Source organism: Acomys russatus, chromosome 6, assembly GCF_903995435.1.
Source record: "Acomys russatus chromosome 6, mAcoRus1.1, whole genome shotgun sequence".
Lineage (NCBI taxonomy): Eukaryota > Metazoa > Chordata > Mammalia > Rodentia > Muridae > Acomys > Acomys russatus.
The window spans coordinates 53,610,185-53,633,693 of record NC_067142.1 but is presented as its reverse complement, the minus strand read 5'-3'; the positions used below and the strand labels follow the sequence as shown (position 1 = coordinate 53,633,693).

At 39.9% G+C, this 23,509-nt stretch overlaps 1 protein-coding gene and 1 pseudogene across 2 annotated transcripts in view; both read left to right on the top strand.

The window, feature by feature from the left end:
• Positions 1–23,509, top strand: part of Rasal2 (RAS protein activator like 2) — a 252,552-nt gene that overhangs the window by 186,456 nt on the left and 42,587 nt on the right. For both annotated transcript variants that reach the window (XM_051147644.1, XM_051147643.1), the window contains exon 5: positions 13,745–13,854. In XM_051147644.1, coding sequence (XP_051003601.1) covers positions 13,745–13,854 — 110 coding nt within the window. The remainder of the gene's footprint in view (positions 1–13,744; positions 13,855–23,509) is intronic.
• LOC127190887 (actin-related protein 2/3 complex subunit 1B-like) lies at positions 115–2,092 on the top strand (annotated as a pseudogene).

Here is a 23,509-nt window from a genome sequence, read left to right as displayed (position 1 = left end):
GAAACATTTTAAATATCTGTAGCTAGGCTTAATTCTTAACTCAGTGTCCACTACCTGTTTAAACAGAAGCAAGTTATTAAATACTTACTCCATGGAGTTGCTGCATGGATTTAAATGGTTTATGGATTAAACATATTGGAAAACATCTACCTTGCCCAGGTATGACATGCATAAAACTTTTAGTAAATTCATAAAAGTCAACTAATATTTAGTGAGCACCTACAACATATAAAATATCATTGTGAACAAGGGACATACCTCTAGACAAAACAGGCACAGATTTCTGAGATTCCAAAACCTGTTTCTAGTGTCTTTCTTTCCACTCTCTCTATTCAACAGGCTTTCACCCTGGAGTCATATTCAGTACTAGGGAAAACAAAGGGAAGGGATGCTGAATCAAGTGGTATAAACCTCAAATATGCCTTTACTGTAAGCCATAATTTTATGGAATAATGTGAGACAGTCATGAAAAGAAGGAAAAAGGCCCCATCCTTTTCACTTCCTGTGTACCACTGGGTATCAGGTATAGGGGATGATCTACCATATTCTCAAGTTAAGGCCCTATTTTTTTTAAAAAAACAGCTATAGGAAGAGAGAAGGCAAAAAGAGAGGCTTGCTCTGACCTTAGGCTGGACTATGTTTATTTATGGTGGGGGGCATCTTTGCCACCCACATGTGTAGATTGCCTACAGAATGACTACAAAGGAGGATGGAATGTGGCCTTTTGTGTCCCCACTCCCAAAATGGGTGGAAATGACTTATATAGTCTACTGTAGTCTTTCAGCAAGAAAGTATTATTGTTCAGCTTGAGAGTATGTGAAAACGCGGGATAGGGGAGTTTTAGGTGTTTTCTGCTGAGAAGGGTCTGTGTTAGAGGGAGTAGTTCTGGGTCCATTAAAAAAGGGATCCTCTTGGCTACGGAGCTACACAGGTCTCAGAGCCAGTTCAGCACATCAACTGTCCAGAGTCCATGGCTGGGGTGCCCCTAGATCAATGCACAGCTCACTTGCATTCTACCCCTGAGGTCCAGGAGACAAGTGACAGTGACCTACCACAGCTTCCTGGTGGAGCTGCCTTGCCTGGAACAAGGACCGGACGCAGATTGCCATCTGCCCCAACAACCATGGGGTGCACAGCTATGAGAAGAGTGATGCGGAGTGGAGCAGGTGCACGAGCTTAAAGAGCACAATGGACAGGTGACAGGCATCGACTGGGCCCGAGAGTAACCGCATTGTGACCTGCGGCACAGACCACAATGCCTCTATGTGGACGCTGAAGGCCTGCACGTGGAAGCCCACACTGATCATCCTTCGGATCAACCCAGCTGCTGGCTGCATACACTGGGCCCCAAATGAGAACAAGTTCGCCGTGGGCAGTAACTCCAGTATCATCTCCATCTGTTAATTTGAGCAGGAGAATGACTGGTAGGTGTGCAAGCACATCAAAAAGCTCATCCGCTCCACTGTCCTCAGCTGCGACTGGCATCCCAACGTTCTCCTTGCTGCAGGCTCCTGTGATTTCAAGTGTAGGATCTTCTCTGCCTACATAAAGGACATAGAGGAACGGCCAGCCCCTACACCGTGGGGCTGCAAGATACCCTTTGGGGAACTGATGTGAGTGCAGCAGTAGCTGTGTCTGCGTGCGTGGTGTCTGCTTCTCCCAGCGGCAGGTTTGCTTGGGTCAGCCATGACAGTACTGTGTGCCTGGTAGACGCTGACAGGAAGATGCTCATCGTAGCCCTGGCCTCTGAAACCTTGCCACTTCTGGCCATCACCTTCATCACAGAAAATAGTCTTGTGGCAGCGGGCCACAACTGCTTCCCGGTGCTGTTTACCTATGACAGTGCTGCAGGGACGTTGAGCTTTGGTGGCTGGCTGGCTGGATGTGCTCAAGCAGAGCTCCCAGCGTGGCCTGACAGCCGTGAGTGCTTCCAGAACCTCGACAAGAAGGCCAGTTCTGAGGGCGGAGCTGCCACGGGTACTGGCCTGGCACTCAGCAGGGCAAGGCCAAGTGCTTCTAGTTCTGCACTGCTGGCATGCATGCAGTGAGCATCTGGGATGGGAAGAGTCTGGAATCAGCCTTGAAGGCCTGAAGATCAAATGAGCTGTGAGGAGTGCTGCCCTTACCCAGCTGCTGAGAAAGAGGGCAGAGGGGACTGGGGAGGATAAGGGTTGCTTTGCCAAATGCGTCTAGGGTAGAGTACAGGTCTGCACTGAGGTGCTCCCCAAGCGGGAGAGGCAGCAGGCAGGGAACTTTCCTGCCTATTTAAGGAAAATGTGCCTTTTAAAGCAATCTTTCATTTATTGCAAAAACAAACAATGCAATGCTGGTCATGAATTGCTTCAAAATATTGGGTAATAAACATACCAACTGTTAAAAAAAAGAAAGAAAGAGAGAGAGAAAGAAAGAAAGAAAAAGTAAGTGGGGGCTTCTTTGATCTTGTAGCAAGGGAAGAGTGTTAACTTGATCTGTTGCAATACATCAGATGATTGCCATCCTATATTCCTAAAGAGACTTGGAAAATAATAATTAGAGTGCTGGAAGCAGATGGTTTGGTTATAGAGTAGAACTGAGAGGTTTTTGGGGGGAATGCTGGGGGAGGGGAAGGAGAGGAGAAGAGACAAGAGAAGACAGAGCAGGCCAGTGAGCTAAAGTAGACAGAGTTGATTCAGAGTGCAGTGGTTGGTTCCATGGTTGGACTGTTGCACCAGAATGAGCTAGCAAAAGTGGAAGGGAGCTACAGACATCAAAGGAACGGAGGTGGGAAAAGTAGAGGACTAATGTAAAGAATTGTATCTGGCCTTGGGTGAAGGGATGAAGGTCCCTTGTAGCTAGAGTTTTCTCCATAGAATCTCAAAGGTCTTTTTGCAGAGGTATCTGGAACAAATGGCACTGTTACAGGGTAAAAGCTGTTGAGAGGGCTGGCATGGAACATATTTTGGGTATAGGGGGAAATTCAGTAAAATATTTAGCTGTAACTGCTTCTTGGCTGACAAAAGGGCAGTGAGGGGAGCAGCAGTTAGAGTGCCTCAGAAGAGGGGCCATGAGAAAACTTAATGGCTGGCAAAGATCCAGAACATAAGTCAGGCAATAATGGAACGTTGTGGGGAACTTTAAGAGACAAAGTTGCATGAGGAAAATTTTATATCAAGATTAACATGAGTTAAATGCAATTTTATAATTAGACTATGGACTGGAGTTCTGTAGAAGAGTAAGGTAACTTTAATTAGCTGTTTGTTTACATCAGACTCCTCCATAAGGAACCAGCATCTAGAAGCCCTATAAAAGAAGTCAGTTAAAGTTCTCATCCAAAGAAGGGCTCTGAACAGAAAGTACCTAAGTGATATTCCTTGCTTTCACCTATTATGAACTTTGTATATTTTATTTATTGATTGATTGATTGATTTATAGACAGGGTTTCTCTGTGTAGCCTTGACTGCCCTGGACTCATTTCGTGGTCCAGGCTGGCCTCGAACTCACAGTGATCCACCTGCCTCTGCCTCCCAAGTGCTGGGATTAAAGGCGTGCGCCACCACACCCAGCTGTATATTTGATTTAAATATTAACAGTGGCAGCTATTATTTAATGAACAAAGCACAGTATCTCAAGTAAAACAAAATTTTCGTTAACATCAAATTGTTATACCCATATTCTAAGAGACAGTTTAAGTGTTTTGTTTTTGTTTTTTCCCTTTTTTTCGGGCGGCGGGGAAGGACGTTCTTTCAAGACAGGGTTTCTCTGTGTAGCTTGGCTGTTCTGGACTCACTCTGTAGACCAGGATGGCCTTCTACTCATAGAAATCCACCTGCCTCTGCCTCCCGGGTGCTGGGATTAAAGGTCCGCGCCACCAGGCCTGGCTGAGACAGTTTAATTCTAAATTACATTTTCCCAAAGAAATGGTTTCAATTTCCAATCTAAATGGTTTATACCCAGAGACAGTGTCAAGAGTAAATTTAAAATTAACTCGATAACAGAACCTCTTAAAAACCTCTACCTTTTTATTCAGTATGCTCAACCAACAGATGAAAGATGAAAGCAGTTAGTCCTGTCAAATCTGTAACAGATAGTTTTCATGTAACATAAACTGCATTAACAAAAAAGGCAAAAGCCAACTCTTCATTCCTTTTATCTATGGCAGCTCTCTAGTTACCACATTCTGACAGCAGAATCACCTTGGAATAAACAACAGCTATGTGGTTCTTAAATTATTATATTTTAAAATAGATTGGTTAAGCTGGCCATGGTGCCACATGCCTGTAATCCCAGCACTCAAGGAGGCAGAGGCACATGGATCACTGTGAGTTTGAGGCCAGTCTGGTCTACAAAGTGAGTCCAGGACACCCAAGCCAAGGATACACAGAGAAACCTTGTCTCAAGTTGGTGGGGGGAGGGGGGAAGATTGGTTGTTCAGAAACTTAATTTGTAAAGCAAGATAACCAAATTAAATAAGATAGAAATGTTGTCAAACTTAAGCCTGAAAAAGGTAAATCAAAACAACTTTCTAAATATAAAATAAGATTCATGGGCTCAGTGGGTCTAGTTATGTGGTTCTCAATCTTTTTGATGCTTTGACCCTGTAACACTGTTACTCATATTGCGGTGACCCCCAACCATAAGATTATTTTCATTGCTACTTCATGACTATAATTTTGCTACTGTTTTGAATAGTAATGTTTATATGTGTTTTCCAACAGTCTTAGGCAACCCCTGTGAAAGGGTCATTCGACCCCCACAGGGTCTCTAGACACAAGCTGAAAACTGCTTGTCTAGTTGTTCTATGGGTACACCCATAGTTGATTTATATTGTGTGGTTACCTTAACCAGGATATCAGTGAAGTCACATGGCATGCCCGTAAATATGGTGGCTAAGTCACATGGCTGCCAAGATGGCAGCAAGCCACATAGCTGTTGTTTATTCCAAGGTGATCAGCCAAGATGGTGGCAAGCCACATGACACTCCAAGGGGAGCCCATCAAGCTCTCACTCTCTTCCTAAACATGGGTTGGATCCAAGTTACACACATGGTATGTGATAGCAAATTAAGATTATCTACATACAAGCTTTTTAACTAACTATTAACCCTTTTTCTTGCCGATTTTAAGCCAACCTTTTTCTGCTTGGAAATTTATGGCCTTTTTAAACCACACTTACCGATTTTGAGATAAAGTTATACTTTCAACAAAAGTTTTAGAGATATAAGAGGGAGGATGGTATTCAGAGAGTTAAATAAAACAAGAAAAGGAGTATGAGATAAGTAGCAGTAATCCCTGTTGGGAGTAGTTTACCTTTTAGCTATTTTTAAGCACCTAGTGTCTTCTCATGGGCTGTTCTGTTTTGATCTCCTTCTCCTGAGCACAGAGTCAGGTGGCTGACCTACACAGACACCTTAGAGGAAACTTTTAAACGAGCACACTTGGGTCTGGGGAAGAAGCCAAAATCTACAGAGCCAGGCTTCCCAGTAGAGTAGAGCAGCATGAAACAGTATTTCAGTACTGACCATACCCAGACACATCTGAATCTGTAAGACTGAACCAGTGGTCTACATAACCATGTGGTGTGTCTGCAGATGAGCGCAGACAGTAGGAAACGCTTTTACCTCTCAGCTGTGAAGGATACAAGCAGGATTTTCCAGGCCAAAACCATAAGGCAGAAGAGTTGTGCAGAATGCAAGTTTGAAGGCCTCCTTTAAGTTAGCCCTCAGACAAGCCAAAGGCATGTCTTTTAGTATAGAAAATTTGGAACCCATGTTTGGGCCCAGGACCAAGGTACAGGCAGGGATCCATATCCAGTTTCATTAAGCATCCTCTATGTCTGGAAATAGCCAAATGCTCCTGGAACGTAAGGGGGCGTCCTCAATCTATACAGTTCAAGGGTTGAGGAGCCACAGAGCCAGTATAAGGTTGTCAGACATTTTGACTGAACAGATGGTCTTGCAGCCAGTGCAGAATCTCCTGTGCCTTGGACGAAGTGGGCCTTAAGATAGCCCTGGTGAGCCCCGAAGCGTAACTAGACACCTCTGAGTTAGGTCCAACAGATTACCTTGTCCCAGTGTTTCAGTATGGTGATCTGTGTTCTGGCCCCCTAGGTCCCCACCTAGGTCAGACTGTGTTGGGCATTCCAGACAGTAAGGTAAATGAAAGAGAACAGGTGGAGACAAAAGATGAAAAGAAAGGGTTGAGAAAAACTGGTGGCCCTGCCTAGTCCTCTTGGGCAGGGTCAGGGAAGCAAATGAGAGCCAGGCAGTTTTGTCCATGAGTGGGCTTGAGCCACCAGTAGGTTCATATTTTCCATCCTGGGTCTTCATATGCTATATAATTTTAAATGTTTTATTAATTAATAATAAACATTATTTTTAGTGTATAACATACAACCATATGTTATATTCATTTAAAAGACAGCTGGAGAGAGAGAATGCAGAAAGAAAGAGAGGCTTGGTCTGACCATAGGCAGGACCATGTGTATTCACAACAAGAGGACATCATTGTCACCCATGTGTGCATTTGGCCAAAATGCCCAAGCTTAGGTAGGATGAGGTCTCTTACAGGGCTGGAAATGGGTAGAAATGACCTCTATGGACTCTGGGAAGCTGAGAAGTGTAATCTTCCAACAGGAAACTATCAATATGAAAAATGTAAAAGTAGATTCTCGTACATTCATGAACAGAAGATCCTCCTTTTTTCTTTAGTGGAGAAGGGAGAAGAGCTATTTTGAAATAAGACAAAGAATTCTGTCCTTATCAACGTCTTCCCTCAGGAGAAACTATTTAACCACTTAACTAGCCTGGGACGAGAGGAGCCCAGAGATTTCCTGACTTTGGCTCTCCTTTGCTAACCTGTGGCTGAGTTGGTACTCAGAAACATGTAGGAAATTTTCAGTCCTAAGCACAAGCTCACAAAAAAACCCAAGACCAGTCACGAGGCTGCAGTGTTACCTCTTCACTACCACACTACCAAGCGATTATTTGACAACGGTTCATTTCACCTGTTACATTTATCCAACTACCAAGACAAAAATCACAAATGTGAATGAAAATTCCTGAAAAGAAACCGTGACTCCTTATGAACAGGAAAAGGAGCAGTTGTGTCTGGGGAGACTTCATTGACTGACTAGGATTTCAGTACTGTGGAGGGTCAGAATGTTGCCTGTCCAAAGGTTAATTACCTTATCTTGGTCTAAGTTCTAACCCTCTGGAAAGCTGTTCCTTGCCCTGTGTGTGTCACTTCTATTGATTTAGCTGGCATCTGGCTTCTACCAACTGAAAAATAAGAATGCCCCAGATAGTATCTTATGCCTACAGGAAAGTTTCCCCGTCTCAAAAATCATGCCTTCTGATGTACCACCAATGTATTCTAAACTTGCCTTGATTTATAACTTTCTCTGTTCTGTAAGACATTAAAAACTCCATGAAACTGCTTCTGTATTGGAACATGAAATTTGAAGTAACTTCAGCCTGTGTTCCAGGTCCACAGTCAAAATGGTTCTAGAATAAAACATCTCTTATTCCCTTTAAAAACAGAGATGTGGTTTGTTTTTTGGTTTTGGTTTTTGTTTTTGTTTTTTTGTTTTTGTTTTGTTTTGTTTTTTTTTTTTTTTTTTTTTTTTTTTGGCATTGACATGAAACATATGAAAAGGTAGAATACATAGTTTAAAGAGACAGAAAATACCACAACCAGATTCAGATGGAATCATGAAGTTGAAAATTTAAGACAGTTACGGTCAATATGATAAGGACTCTTGTGGATAAAGTAGATGGCATGCCTGATGGAAATGTTAGAAATTAAAACTGTAGCAAACAGAGACTGTCCTTTATGAGCCTGTTGGAAGAGCAGACATAGCTGAGGGGGAAAAAAATCTCTAAGCTTAGAGACTTGTCAGTAGAGACTTCTAAACATGAACAGGAGGAAAGACTAGGAAAGAAAATAAAGACCAGAGCAGAGCTTAAGAAAGCATAATTTTGTGATGCTTAAAGAAAGAAGTCAGTTAAAAACATCTGCATATTACATTATAAGACATTCTGGAAAAAGTAAAACTACAGAATCATTAAGAAGTCAGAGATAGCAAAAGAATTGAGGGCTGCAGGTGGTTAATGGACGAACAGGTGGAGCACAGACTTTTTAGGTCAGTGAAAATGTTCTGAATGGTGCTGTGTTGTGCATACCTAGCCTCCTACATTCCAGAACATAGCTTCGTAGTGGACTCTAATGAAAACCATGGCATTTGGGCAATAATGAGTCAAAGTAGATCCATCTTTTTTAGCAGATGTCCCTTGGGTGTGAGGTGATGATAATGAGAACGGCTGTGTGTGTATGGGGAGGTGACTATATGGGGAATCTGTGCCAGCCACTGAGATTGTGATGTACCATGACACACAAATAAGTAAATAAAAACTTTTTCAGTAAAAAAAAAGCTATATTATATAATCTAAACATTTTCAGTCATCTTTCTCTTACTAATTTCTAGTTTAATTCCAGTTTTCTGAAAACACTCATTATCTGATGTCTACTCTTTTAACTTAGTTACTTTACGTGCCAATGGCCTAGAATGTTTCTATCCACAAATGTTATAAGACCTTCAGAAGACCTTACTCTGCTATTATAAAGTGAAGCGCTCCTTAGATGTCAGTTATGTTCAGTTGATTGATTGTGGTAATGAGTCTAACTATGATCTCTGACTTCCTGCCTGTAAAAGCTGTCCATTTCTGATAACAGACTTACAGTTTTCAGTTATAACAGAATAGTACAGTCGTCTTCTGGCACTTTATCAGTTTTGCCTTGTGTTCTTTGATGCTCTTGTTAGTGTATTCACACTGAATTTGTTGTCTTTGGGGGAAATTTATGTTGTTATGTTCAGTCACCTTGCTGATCTTGGCATACTTTCTTTCTAACATCTGCTCTGTCTGAGATATGTGTAACATCTCCTGTTTCTCTGATGTTGGCGAGTTCCATCTTTACAGTCCATTTACCTTTCATGTGTCTGCATTTTATATGAACTTCTCTAAACAGTACATGGTTTAGTCCTTTTGCTTTGTAATGGATACATATTAATATTAAAGTGATTATTGATGGGTTGCCAGCCAACATGTTTGTTACTGTCTTCTGTTCATTATTGTTCTTGTTCTTGGTTAATTTTGTCTCTTTTTCTGCCTTTCGTGGTTCTAAGTAGGCATTTGATTGTCTCCCCCTTCCCCACCGCCCGCTTCTATAGTATGTCAGTTAAACTCCTTTTACTTTTGTAATGATTATCTTCTTCTCTATCAAACTTTGTCTTGGAATTTCTTGTTCATCAGGTCTATTAACAACAAACACAATTTTAGTCTGAGAAAATTATGACTACTTCTTTCTTCACTTTAAAAGAATAATGTTTCAGGTTGCAGAATTCTAAAGTAGTAGCATTTTTTCTCTCACCTGTTTAGTTTGTGCCATGTGTCTTGTTTCCATGGTTTCTGAAGAGATGTATTTTTTTCTTTTTTTTAGGTTTTTTTTTTTTATTAATTTATTCTTGTTACATCTCAATGTTTATTCCATCCCTTGTATCCTCCCATTCCCCCCCCCCATTTTCCCATTATTCCCCTCCCCTATGACTGTTCCTGAGGGGGATTACCTCCCCCTGTATATTCTCATAGGGTATCAAGTCTCTTCTTGGCAACCTGATGTCCTTCCTCTGAGTACCACCAGGTCTCCCCCTCCAGGGGACATGGTCAAATGTGAGGCACGACAGTACGTGAGAAAGTCATATCACACTCTCCACTCAGCTGTGGAGATTATTCTGACCATTGGCTAGATCTGGGAAGGGGGTTAAAGTTTACCTCCTGTATTGTCCTTGGCTGGTGTCTTAGTTTGAGCGGGACCCCTGGGCCCAAATTAGATTTTTTTCTATGCTAGAAGCATAAGAGCATTTTCATGCAAGCTCTAATGTATTTAAGAGATGAAGCCATTCTTGTCATCATTCCTCTGCACTGAGGAATTTGCTCCTTCAACCCCCTGGATTCTTTCCATGTTTATCCTTTAACTTCGCTTTTCTTTGGCTTAAAATATGCCTCATTTGCAGCTGGGGATGTGGCTCAGGGGTTAAGAGCTCACTGTCATTGCAGAAGACACAGGTTTGTTTGTAGCACCTACATGGTGGCTCAAAACCATCTATACTGTCAGTTCCATAAGATCCAAAACTTTTTAGAACTATGGTGGCATGCATGTGGCATACATATATACAGACAGACAGACAGATAGACAAAACACTCATACAAATAACAAAACTCTTTAAAAATATGAGTAAGTGTAATTTTAATACCTCTATAGTTTAGGGCATTTCTGTTGCTTGATATTCCCTATTGATCTTTCTTGCTTTGGTATCTGATAGTAATTTGAGAACATTTTAGCCATTACTTCATAAATTTCTTCTGGTTTGGGGGTTTGTTTTGTTTTGCTTTTCTCTCAGTATTCCATTATACATGTTTTACTTCTTGTGTACTTGTTTCACAGTCCTTCGCCATTTTATTTTTATTTTGTCAGTCTTTGTTCTACTTGATGTTTAGGTTTAGAAATTTCTAATAATAATATCTGTACTCAGAGATTCTTCCTCAGCCATTTAAAGTCTTCTAATGATGTTATGTATATATTTTTATAAATCTAAATCCTGTATTAAATTACAAGCTCCTTTATGACAGAATTTGCATTCATTTTATCTTTATTTTTCTTACAACTCCAGACAAAATTCTATACAAGAAATAAACATAGCCGGGTGTGATGGCACACACCTTTAGTCCCAGCACTCTCAAGACAGAGGCAGGCAGATCTCTGAGTTCAAGGCCAGCCTGATTACAAAGCGGTCCAGGACAGCCAGTGCTACACGAGAAACCCTGTATCGAAAAACAAAGCAAAACAAAAGAAGGAAACATAAAATAAATTGTATTACATAGATATTACAGTAATGCACTATAGTGTAAAAATGCCAATAAAAGACAAAATTCAAGGGCTACATACATAAACATCTCTTAGGGCATAACAGTCAACTGTGTAACCGTATGTTTATTAGAAGTAAGTTAATACTTGGTCAAATTATTGGCCTGAATCTCATTCAGCCCTAACAGTCCAACTAGAATGTTGTCATTAAGTTTTGCTTGCTGATTACATTTCTGAGCACATGAGGCAATGCCAACCTGTGGGTCACAACCCCAAAAGGATCAGATACCTGCACATCAGATACTTACATTGCAACTCCTAACAGTAGAAAAACTACAGTTACGAATGAGGAACAGAGTTGCGGCATTAGGAAGACTGAGAACTAACGGCACTGCTATGATGATGCCAGCTCTGTACGTCAGATCGGGCAAATGACTGTTTAAAGACATGAAGGGTTTTTAAAAATCCTTTCTTCTCTTTCCTCAAATCTGCCACTACTTATAAATAGCTAGAATTTAAAATATAGGTTAGATAATTGCACCTCTATGATGTTTTTCTGGGTTATACACTTTTTTATTTTTCATTTTCTTTTTAAATTGGTGTAGTTAGTTATTTCTCATGCTGGAGAGTGAACCCAGGACCTCACACATATTAAACTTCTAAACTGCACTCTGAGTCTTACCCATACTTGGCCTTCTGGATAGCAAGGATAACAAATATAACATAAGAATTTTCTTCATTCATTAAATAATTTTTTTCATCTTTCTCTCATGAGTGGATGGAGTCCCAGTGTTATTAAAAATATTCAACTTATGTAAGAGGAAAACACCAATTTACCTACAAAGGTAAAAACAGCAAAATAATATCAGATCTGTTATCAGCAAACCCAGATACACAAAAGTATGGAATGATATATTTTAGGCCCTGAAAAGTAGTATCTGTTGACTAAGATTACTGTGCCCAGAAAGGCTATTATTGTTTTAATTAAAGGAGAAACAAGTATTTTAAGAACAGTAGAAGCCAGTCAGTTCATGCTCACCAAGCAATCGCTGCAGAGAAAAAGGAATATAGACACATAAGAGGTAGGAATGGAGTCTTAGTCACAAGAGCATGGAAAGTTTCATTAAAGGGATGATCACAAAAGAGCAAAGCACAGTTACTAACAGCGCAAGCGTTAACCCAGCCAACCAGAAATCAACAAAAGTACAGGAATTAGTGACCATCTCTCAGTGATCACCTTAAAGGTAAAAAGCCTCAGTCAATAAAGTGACACGGGCTGGGTTATAAAACTAGATCAACTATTTTTGTCTCCAAAAAGCACATTTTACTGGTAAAGATTGAAAGCCAGAGGATGAGAAACACTCTGCCAAGTGAACAGCATCCAAAAACAAGTTGGTACAGCTCTTTTGTATCTGATAAAGTAGACTTCAAAGTTAATCAGAAGAGATAAGGAAGGGAGTAAGGAACTAATCTGAAAAGCAAGCAAAGGGCGTCTATATGGGAGAAGGAAGAGAGCTGGCCAGTGCTGGGCAAGAAAAGGGGAGGACAGCAGGGGAGGCAAATGATTGAGAAGAAGGTGTCATAACATATGCAGCAATGCCAGAATGAAACTTAGATTTGCTATGTCTTGTAAATAATGATCATCTTCATTCATCCCTGAATTTATTAACTTCTTTTTATTATATGTTCATTATTTGCTAGCTTGTGAGGAGTTCTCTGTAGTTTGGTGGGGTGACAGGAAGTCACCAAAGAATATAGATTACTTTGTTCACTTTTTAATGTATTTCCTGGGCATTTATTTCATATATAAATATTATGTATTTTAATCTATCAAACCTACCCCCACTCCCTTCCTCCCAAAACTTCAGCACCATTTTTCCATCCCAATTTGATGTACTCTTTATTTATTTATTTATTTTTTTAAACCTACCGAGTCCTCTTAGTGCTGCTGATCTGTGCACAGTATATGGTCATCCCCTGGAGCATGGGCATCCTATCAAGGTTCATATCCCTGAAGAAAACCGACACTGCTTCAGTTAGCAGCCTTCAGTTACCTGTCTTGGCTGGCTAGGGATGAGACCTTAGGGGCCCTTTCTCTATCCATCCTGGCATGTGCACTACCTTGATCTGGTGCTTAAGGTCATGGAACCTTTGAGCTCATGTGAACACTCTTTTTTCTTTAACTTTTAAGTACTTTAATAGTGGCATAGGTCATCTGTATTTCATGTAAATGGTTTATCTGCACTTGAATTAATTTGATAAATAACAATATCCAAAGTGATGTGACCAAATTTTAATATAACACTTTGGACACTCCCCAGACAATGCTTGTGCTGCTTCCTTAGCTCCCCCACCCTCATCCAGCAATAGCTTTCAGTTTCTCCAGTACACCAAAATACCTGCCCACTTGAGGGACCTTGTACATGTTGTGCTAGTTACCTGTTTTTCTTGGTTTAGGAAATCATTAGTTGTCATTTCTATTGAAATTGTTGGTAACATTTCTTAGAAAACAATATGTTTGTCTGTTTGATTGCTATTTTAAAAGTCTATCTGTAAACTTGGTTCTTTGTCTGCCACAACTAGTATAAAAATTAAGATTGGTGCTATCAACAAGTTTAATTATCTGTTTTTCACAGTAGAAAAATACTCTTTCATCATATTACTAAGAAGTTTCAAACAACTAGTATTTATTTTTTTAAAAAAAAGAAAGAAGAAAGAAAAGAAGCAGCAGCAGCTAGAGTGTGTCTCAGTCCGTCCTTTTCAATTACACTTCTTTTACAAGTTCATTGCAGAAGGCAGGGTTCCCACGTAGTTCTTTCGCCCACCACTCTGCCTTTTTATTCTAGGGATTCTTCAGCAAGCGCCTGAAAGGTTCCATCAAGAGGACCAAAAGCCAGTCGAAGCTTGACAGAAACACAAGCTTCCGACTTCCATCCCTTCGCAATGCAGATGACAGGTAGGAGATGACTTAGTTAAAACAGAGACAGTCGATGCTAGAGTGGGTTCTTGTTTGTTCTGAGACAGAGGTTCAATATGTAGCTCTAATTGGACTGGAGTTTGCATTATAAACCAAGTTGGCCTTGAACTACAGAAATCTAATTGCCTCTGCTTCCCAAGTGCTAGGATTAAAGGTGTGCACCTCCCCCCGCCCCCATGTCTAACATAAAGTGGATTTTGATAGGGCTCTTGAACCTTCTGTAGGTTTGCATTAGTGACAGAATAATTTAATACAAAATTTGCTTTGCTTTTTTTTTTTTTTTTTTCTTGCTCATATTAAAACAAGGTACAAAATGTTGACCAGTGTCAAAAAGCATATGAGTATTAGAGTTTGGGGCTATGTAAGTTTTAGTAAGTTAAACATGCAAAGTTTACTGCTTTAGCCATTCTAACTATTGGAATCCATACTTTGTTTCCTCTATGTAAATCCAAGACTGATTGTATATGCTACACACATATACCAGAACCATGTGCAGATATCAAGCTTTGCTATTTACAAACCGTATGACCTTGGAAAGATTATTTAATATCTCTGTACATATGACTCTTCATTTATAAAATCAGCATAAGAACCTGCTTACCATATAATGTTATTATGGACCACATAGAAAATAGTGAAATTTGAAAGTCTTGTCTAGTTGTGCCCATTGGGACTGGACTTCCCAACTCTGTATTTGATTGGTTGTGGTTTTCTATAATGATCTCTGTCTATTGCAAAGATGAGGTGTGACGAGGTAAGAGCACTACACTTATCTATGAATTCAAGTGATAGGAATTGTTCAGTGGCGAAATGCGTTAATTCAAGGCAAGTTAAAGCATATAAATGCAGGTTTATTGAGAGCAGCTCTCAGAAGATTCACTGGTCCCAAGAACAGAGCCCGGGAAGTCACCGTGTGGGGAGATGAATCCAACTGTCTGGATTATATAGTGAAGGGCCTCTGGGGGAGGGGAAGCCCCGTGCCCCTGGCCTGGAGAGTTCAGGGCAGAGGGCAGGGTATGCCAGCCACGCCTTGCAGCAGATAGGAGCCAAGACATGCTGGGAGAACCTAGAAGTTAGGTCCACCTTGGTTCAAAAGGCACCTCAGCTGTTTGTCCTGGGTCTGAAGCCCAACAATAAGGCCAAATACGTAGAACATAACTAGGGATTGTGGTGGATTAGTAAAGTGGCTGCTTCTTAGAGATCCGTGACTTCACTAGCTCTGGGTAGTTGGCGAGGTTATCAGTACCAGTTTCCCTCATGTTGAGTGGAAATTAGTCCAGTTAGAGAGCTGTTGGTTACTGCTAAGGTATGAATGCCACTACTGCACCCTTGGTTATCAAGATGGTTAAGTACCAAAGGATCAAGGTGTTTTCTGTGAAGCTGTGTCTTTATTAATATCAGAAGCTACACCCATAACATCTTATTAACATAACTGTGCAAAGTAAGCTGAACAAGAAAAGCAATACAAGACCAACCCTACACAAAGAACTGCAGGCGGCTAAGGAACTTTGAGAGCAGGAGAAATAGTCCTACCCAGTGAGGAGCACACCTCCTACGCAGTGAGGAGCACACCAACCAATTGGTCATCCAGGGCCAAATGATCAGTCCTAAAAACATGCATCCAAGTTACATTATAAAGACCAAGCAGGTTATATTAAGAATATATGTACATATATGCATGTGACAACAATTAATGAAGAATGAGACAATGAATTTGAAAGAGAACAAGGAGGATTATATGAGAGAGTTGGAAGGAAGGAAAGGGAAGGGGGAAATTATGTGATTCTATTATAATCTCAAAAATAAAAGAAATAATTTAAGAGGTAAGAAGAAAGAAAAAAAGAGTTGGAGCTAGAAGTCACCATGTAGCCATTTTCCCAGTATTCTGACAACCTGTGAGTATGGAGGTCTTTCCATCTTCTAGTGTCTTCTTTAGTTCCTTTCTCCAGTGTTTTAAATTTTCCATTGTAGAAGCTTTGCACTTCTTTAGTTAGGTTTATTCAAAATTTCTGGTATGGTTTGGTTTGGTTTGAAGTATTTGTGAATAGAATTGTTTCTCTGACTTCTTTTTCAGTATATTCACCATCAATATATATGAAGGTGCTGGGGTTTTGCATGTTAATTTGGGGTCATTTCATTTTGCTAAAAGTATTTATTAGATTTAAATGTTTTCTGGTGGAGTCTTTCTGGCCTCTTATTGTGTAATATCATATTATCTACAAGAAAGGATGCTTTGACTTATTTTCCTATGTGTATCCCTTGAACATTTTCTCCTCTCTCCCTTTTGTTGTTGTGCTAGCCAAGACTTCCTACACTATTGAATAAGAATAAAGAGTGGAAACTCCTGTCATCGTCTTTATTTTAGTAGAAATACTTTCAAGTTTTTCTCATTAGTATAATGTCATATGTAGCTTTTATTATGTTGAGATATGCTCTGTCTGGTCTACTCTCTGGATTTTTTTAGAAGCCTCTGAATCTATTGGGATGATTGTGTAATTCCTGAGTCCATTTGTGTTAAATACTACATTCCCTCGTTTGCATATGTTGAGCCATCTCCACAACTCTGTAATGAAACCAACTTGACCATGGTGAATGACCTTTTGATGTGTGGAATTCTGTTTTGAAGTATATAATTTATAATTTTTACAGCTATACTTTATGATTTTGGTGTTGGGGTAATACTTGGTTTGTAGAAAGAATTCAGTACGTGTCCTTATGAGAGACATTGGTGTTAGTTCTGCTGTAAAGATCTGGTAAAATTTGCATCCATCTGGATCTGGACTGCTTTTAGCTGGGAGATATTTTATTACTGCTTCAATCCCATTGCTTGTTATAAATGTGTCTAAGTTGTTTTTCTCATCTTGGTTTAATTTGGGTAGGTCGTGTGCATCTAAAAATTCATCTATGCATTTTACATTTTCCAATTTAGTTTAATATAAGTTTTAAGGTATATCTTTATGACTTTCTGAGTTTCTTCTGTATCTGTTGTCACACATCCATTTTGGTCTCATTTAAATTTTTTAGATTTATTAATTTTTATGCTTGTGAGTGTTTTGCCTTCATGTATGTCTGTGTATCACATTTGTGCAAACCTGCAGAGGCCAGAAGAGTGCCCTTTTGGTACTCTTTCTCCCCTTGGTACTGGCGTTACAATAGTTGTTAGCCTCATGTGGGTGCTGAAACTCAAACCCAGGTTCTCTGCAATAACAGTCATGGTTGTTGACTGCTGAGCCAGTCCCTGAGCTTTTTTGTTTTATTAAATAGGATTTCCTTCCCACTCCCCCTCGCATGTGTGTGTGTTTGTATCTCATCACTTTCTACACAGATCTTATTTCTGTCTACTGAAAAAAAACGGGGTTTAGCTCATTCTTGTTTTTCCAGCCCTAAGGTATACTGCTATTTATTTGAGAAGACTCTGATTTTTTTCTTTTTCTTTTTCTTTCTTTCTTTTCTTTTCTTTTATTTTTATTTTTATTTTTATTTTTTTTATTATGTAGGTGCTTTTAGCTATAAACTTTCTTCTTAAATCTGCTTTCATTGAATCTAGTAGGTTTTCGTATATTTTGATTTATTTTTTTGTTCACTTCTAAGAGTATTTTTTTTCTTTATTTCTTCAATGACCCATTAATAATTCAAAAGTTTATTATATAATCCTGTTGAATTTGTATATATGTTCTGGAGTTCTTGTTGTTGGTTTCTAGTTTGAATTCCATTATGATGACATAGAATACAATGTTATTTCAATATTTCTATATTTGGTACTGTTATTCTGTTTATGTCTTGTTATGTGATGTGTTTTGGACAAAGTTCTATGGGCTGCTGAGAAGAATATTGATTATTCAGTGTTGGGGTGGAATATTCTGCAGAGTCTGTTAGTCGCATCTGACATGATATTATTTAGCTCAGTGTTTCTGTTTATTTTTGGTCAGGGTGTCCTGTCAATTGGTGAGATTGAAGCATTAAAGTCGCCCACTATTATTATGTGACAGTTACTGTGTAGATTTATAGCTTGTACTTGTCTTAACGGAATTCGGTGCACCCATGTTTGCTGCATGTTCTTGTTTGCCCCTCTATTGCTGTGAAACCAAAAAAATTGACCAAAACCAGCTTGCAGGAGGAAAGGGTTTATTTCAGCTTTTACTTTATAGTCCGTCTCTGAGGGAAGCCAATCTAAGAACTCAAAGCAGGATCCTGAAAGCAAGAGCTGAAGCAAAGGCCAGGAAGAACCACTACTTACTGGTGTGCTTCCCATTCCTTGTTCAGCCTGTTTTCTTAGGGGATATACATAAAAAATCTGCCTTTTGTCTTAAAAATTCCACTAGAAGCAGAAATTTGAACGCTAATAAAACAAGCAAACTCTCAATCATAGATTACTTAAGATGAAATGATCAGATATAGTTCCTGTGCAAAAAGGAGTTCTGAAGTCTTACCACTTAAGATATAAATGAGGGGGGGGGAGATATAAATGAGCTACTGATAGATACTTAAAGTAGCAATCACTTGAACAAGATAGATTTTCCTCCTCAGGTAAAAGTCCAAGTTTGCCATTCTCAGGATCTTCAAGGTGTTCTTTATGAACACAGGATAATTGCTTTAGCTTTGGGTATGACATCCATGTTTCAGACATCAGAAAAGAGGGACTTTTTGTTTGTTTTTGTTTTGTTTCGTTTTTCGAGACAGAGTTTCTCTGTGTAGCCTTGGCTGCGCTGGACTCACTTTGTACACCAGGCTGGCCTCGAACTCACAGAGATTTGCCTGTCTCTGCCTCCTGAGTGCTGGGATTACAGGCATGTGCCACCACCACCCGGCTAAGAGGGACCTTTTAAAGTAAGGCCTACTACCAACTGAGTTATCTGTTGAAGGGAATTTCCATTAAATGATCCAGTTACCCCTCACTAGTCATTGCTAACTTTATTTTGCAAGGGAAACTAGAAATTTTTATATCTGGGTACTCTGTTCCCCCTAGTAATGCAAGAATCTGTTCTTTAAATCCAGAGAAAAGGAGAGATACTAAGAAATAGCCAGCTAGCTAGCATTTGCCACTGAGGGTTAGTTTAGCATGCAGTCTCCCAGAATTCTGAAAGAGTTCAGATCCTGCCCTACTTAGAAGAGCATTCAAGATAACATTTAGCACACAAATTAGAGAAACTAAAGTAATGATGTTTGTTTCTCTGTTTAAAAATTCCAACTAGTGAGTGCATGCAGGTAAAAACATGTCCAAACAAATGCATGGACATAAGTGTCACAGCAGCATTACTCAACAGTAATCATGATTACCAAAGTGACCATGACCCAAATGACCATCAACAGTTGAGAACACGAACATACTATACCCACATATTACTAGTCATCCATAAAAGAGAATGGAATACTGAAACATGCTTCAATGACCGTGTTCAGCCTTGAAAGCATGATAATTGAAAGTTTGTCATGGTCTGTGTGCACAGCGCAGGGGTTCAACACTGCCTAGCATACATTTCAGCCCCACCATGGGGAGAGAAAGCTAATCATTTTAGTTTCCACAATTTATGAGATAGCTGTTATCTTAAGTAACTAATTCTAAATATTGTGTTTCCATTTATAGAATTTGAAAGTGTCAAGAATAAGAAAATACATAGAGAGTAATAGTTGTCAAAGACTGACCGTGTGATATAGAGAAGGCCAGTGGAAGAAGAAGGATAGCTGCAGAGGGGATAGGGCTTCTGTTTCCAGTGGTGAACATACTCTCGGCAAGGTTGTGGTGATGACTGCACAATTCTGAATGTACTAAAAACTGTATACACTTTAAACGGGTGGATTTTGTTGTATGTGAATTATATCTTAAGAAAGATGTTTAAAGAAAAGAAAGACAGCTGGCCAGGAAGGACTCTACAATGGAGCTTATTAGTCTGTGAGCTCATTCCAGGAACACAGTTTCCACTGAGCTTTTTAGTGCTTTACTCTTAAACATATAACCGAGTGTCTTACAAATTCCAAAGAAATGCCCCAAAACAAAAGACACAGACCAAAATAATCAACTAAAGAGAAAGCAACATTCAGAGCGAAAAAACAACTTCACAAGTAAAGTGAGTATTTTTTCAAAAGATAAGATAGTATACCTATAAAACAGTCACAGAGTAGCAGAAGGGAAAAATAACAAAGAGTTTGAAGGTAAACATGAAAGATAAATAAAATCACCGTGCAGGAAGTGTAATAGAAGAGGAACGCATCAGACTGGCAAGATGGCAGAAACAGTGAGGGCACTTACTACCAAGTCTGACAGCCTGGATTCATCCTTGGAACATCCATGGTAGGAGGACAGAACACACTCCCACAAGGTGTCTTCTTACTTCCACACCCCCTACACACAAATAAGTAAATAATAGAAAGAATGAAACAATCAGTGCACTAGATTATAGAAAAATGAACAAAGACTTTAAGGAGGAAATTGTCAAAGGAAAAATACAAGAAAACAAATGTCCAGACTGGAGAGGTCACTCAATTTCCAAGACAGCAAATGCTAAAGACCCCTGAACATCATCATCAAGGGTTTTGGCTTTTTTGTTTTGTTTTTTGTTTTCTGTTTGTTTTCTATCCTTTAAAAGCTTCTAGAAAGAAAGCAGTAGGTTACATGCAAAGAATTAGGCATGGGTAACATGGCAACAAAATGAGATGGTGCTGGAGGTTTGGTAAGGTTACTAAAAAACAAAAGTCTGGGGGAACATGTCTTTAAAGTTATGAGAAGTATTTTTTAGCTCAGTTCTCTTAAATTTTTAAATGTCAAACTAAGGAGTTTAGACTCCAGTCTACAAGCAGCGAAGAACCTGTAAACAGTTCTCAGCAAATGACATAGAGCAGCGCTGTGAATGGAGAAACCCTGCGCTATGTGGTATGATATTTCCGATCACTTGCTCTGCAGAGCACAAATTTGGAAGAGCAGTTATTATAAAGCTGCTGTGAGATGTAATAAGGCTCTAGGGAAGGTATTGGCCGTGGAAATGCAAAATCAAAAGGCAGGGTATGAGGAACACCTGAGAAGAAACAATAGAATGCCACAGAGTCATTGTTTAAAAGTCATCTAATCAGTTAAAACCCAGCAGAATCATTTTCTACGGTCCATATTGGTTGTATTTTGACATTAAAAAGTACCTTATGAGAGGGCATAGGATCATAAAAAGACTGATTGTTTTGCCTTTTGTTCAAAAGCACTTAGGATTAGAGAATGGTGAAAACCCTGGACCTGCCATACTGCCAGATTTCAAGTACTTGTTGCCAACTCTAACTTTTGGGTTTTGGTTGAAAGACACAGGAGTAGAGAGGAGGTTAGACTAGTGCCATCTTAGTTTTCCAGTATAGTCTGTGGACCTGGCAGGTGTTTGTCTCTTGCTTCTTTGAGGAATCCTTCGGGGATTTTTCATCTCTAAGGAGGTTCTCACCTATAGTTTCATTCTAGGAGTTCTATGGAGAAGGTTTATACACCCAAGCAAAGGCATGAAGGCCAGAGGTCATATCAGGTGTCTTCCTCTATCAGCGTCCACCATATTTTTTTGAGACAGAGTCTCCTCTTGAACCTTGGCTTACTGTGATTCCCCTGTCTTCACCTTCTATCATTGAGACCATAGCCATGCACCACTGTGCCCAGTTCATTTATGTGGGTGCTGGCTTACAGAATTCAGTTCTCCTGGTTACACAGCAAGCACATTAAACACTGAGCCATCTCCTCAGCCCATTCTAAGGAAGAGTGTTTGTTGTTCTGGTCTGTTCACAACTACAAAAAGCATTCATACATTCTTTGCACTGACAACCATTAGGAATTAGGAGTGCAGAACACTCTAAAACATTAACATTCCTGTTCACTACCAGCATCTAGTCATTGCTCATCATCTAGCTGTTCAGAAAGAATCAAATCTCACCCCTTTTCCACTATTCACATCTACTGTAGAGAACAGGGATGAGCCACATAGTTTTCTCAAAATTCACTCTCACGTGTCTTTTGACTTTTCCAGTTTGTGGCCACTCTCTGTGTTCTTGATCTAACTAGTCCCAAAACATTCTCTTTATAAACACTATATTTTGTCTAGTACCTCACTTTGGAATAGCACCTCTCTTTATCTCAGTATCACAAATGAAATTTCAGTTGTAATATCTTACTGCATGTATATAATACTTTTATTATAACTATTAGCATAAGTTTCTTCTTAACTCCTGTTATCTCTTGTCAAACCTATGAAGTCTTTCATTTACAGTACTTCCCTGTTGGCTCTGTTTTTTAACAATTAAACTAACCTTATTATACAACCCAACTAGCTTACACAAAAGGGAAAAAAGGTTAAAGGGAAAAAAGAGTGAACCTTCCAGTGTCCGTTCCACAGGACGGGTCCCTAAGTGTCTCTGGCCTGCGTGCTAGTCCAGCCTGTTCGCTGATCCTCTAATCCATCCACGTGTGCTCAAGCCTGTTCTGACCCTGCTGCTCCTCTCTCTGTCCCCTCTGCTTGCCTGTCTGTCACGTGTAAGGGGTGGTCTCCCTCTCCCGTTGAGGGTTGATTAGAAACACAATTGTCCAGGTGGAGTCCGGGGGTCCAATTCCTGAGTTCCAGGCCCAGGATGGCTCCACCCAGTCTATCTCAAGGTTAATCTCAGGGAGTATCCATGGTGTGTCCAAGGGCAAAGCCCGCCAAGACTGCTTTCACAAAACTTACAATCCTTCCCACACTTCCCATTGTGCTTTGTATTATTTCTCTGCTTTTGATTTTGTTCTTTCTTCTCAAATAGCATTTCTTGTTCTTATACTCGGTCTTGAGTTTGGCTTAATTTTAGTGCATGCTCACATACCAATCATATGCTAAGTCAGAAATCATATGCTCCCTATCTTTTGTATTCTTTCTGTATCTTCTAGACTAAGTCCTTATTCTGCCTGAGCACTGACCACCCATGGCTAACTGTAAATGACTTATTATAGAGTGAACTGTACTGTATTAGGTATGTGCCTGCATTTCTGCTTGCTATACTTCTTGCATGGTGATAATCATGGTTCCTAGGCGTTGCAGCTGGCTACGACTGTTTAATTTGCTTCTCTCCCTTGATAGCTTGCTTGCATAGTATTTTCTGGAACCATGAAAACTAGACCACAGGGAAGAGATTTCAGGTCAGATCTAGCTTGAGTCAGGTGTCCTAAGCATGTGGTCTCTTCAGCAATAGAGGCCACCCTCAGTCTCTAATAGGCAACATCACAGAAAACCACAACAGGGCACAATGGATTGTGGGGAGCCTACGCAAAACAGATCTATATTATAGTTCCTGCATTTGTGGCTCAAGGAACATAGTGAAAGAGGGAACCAGAAACCCAGGAAGAAACAAGACAGAAACAACAGCAATATCAATGGACATGTTAATGTGGAAGGGGGAAATCTTCACTCTAGATTAAGAAATACAAGCCAGGTGTGGTGGTACATGCCTTTAATTCCAGCACTGGGGAGGCAGAGGCTGGCAGATCTCTATAAGTTCAGGCCAGCCTGGTCTACAGAGTGAGCTATGACAGCCATGGCTGTTACACAGAAAAACCCTGTCTTGAATAACTGAAAGAAAGAAAGAAAGAAATACAGGCAACTATTGACTGCTGGAAGAAAAATTATTCTCTCTCAAGGGTGTGTCCCCT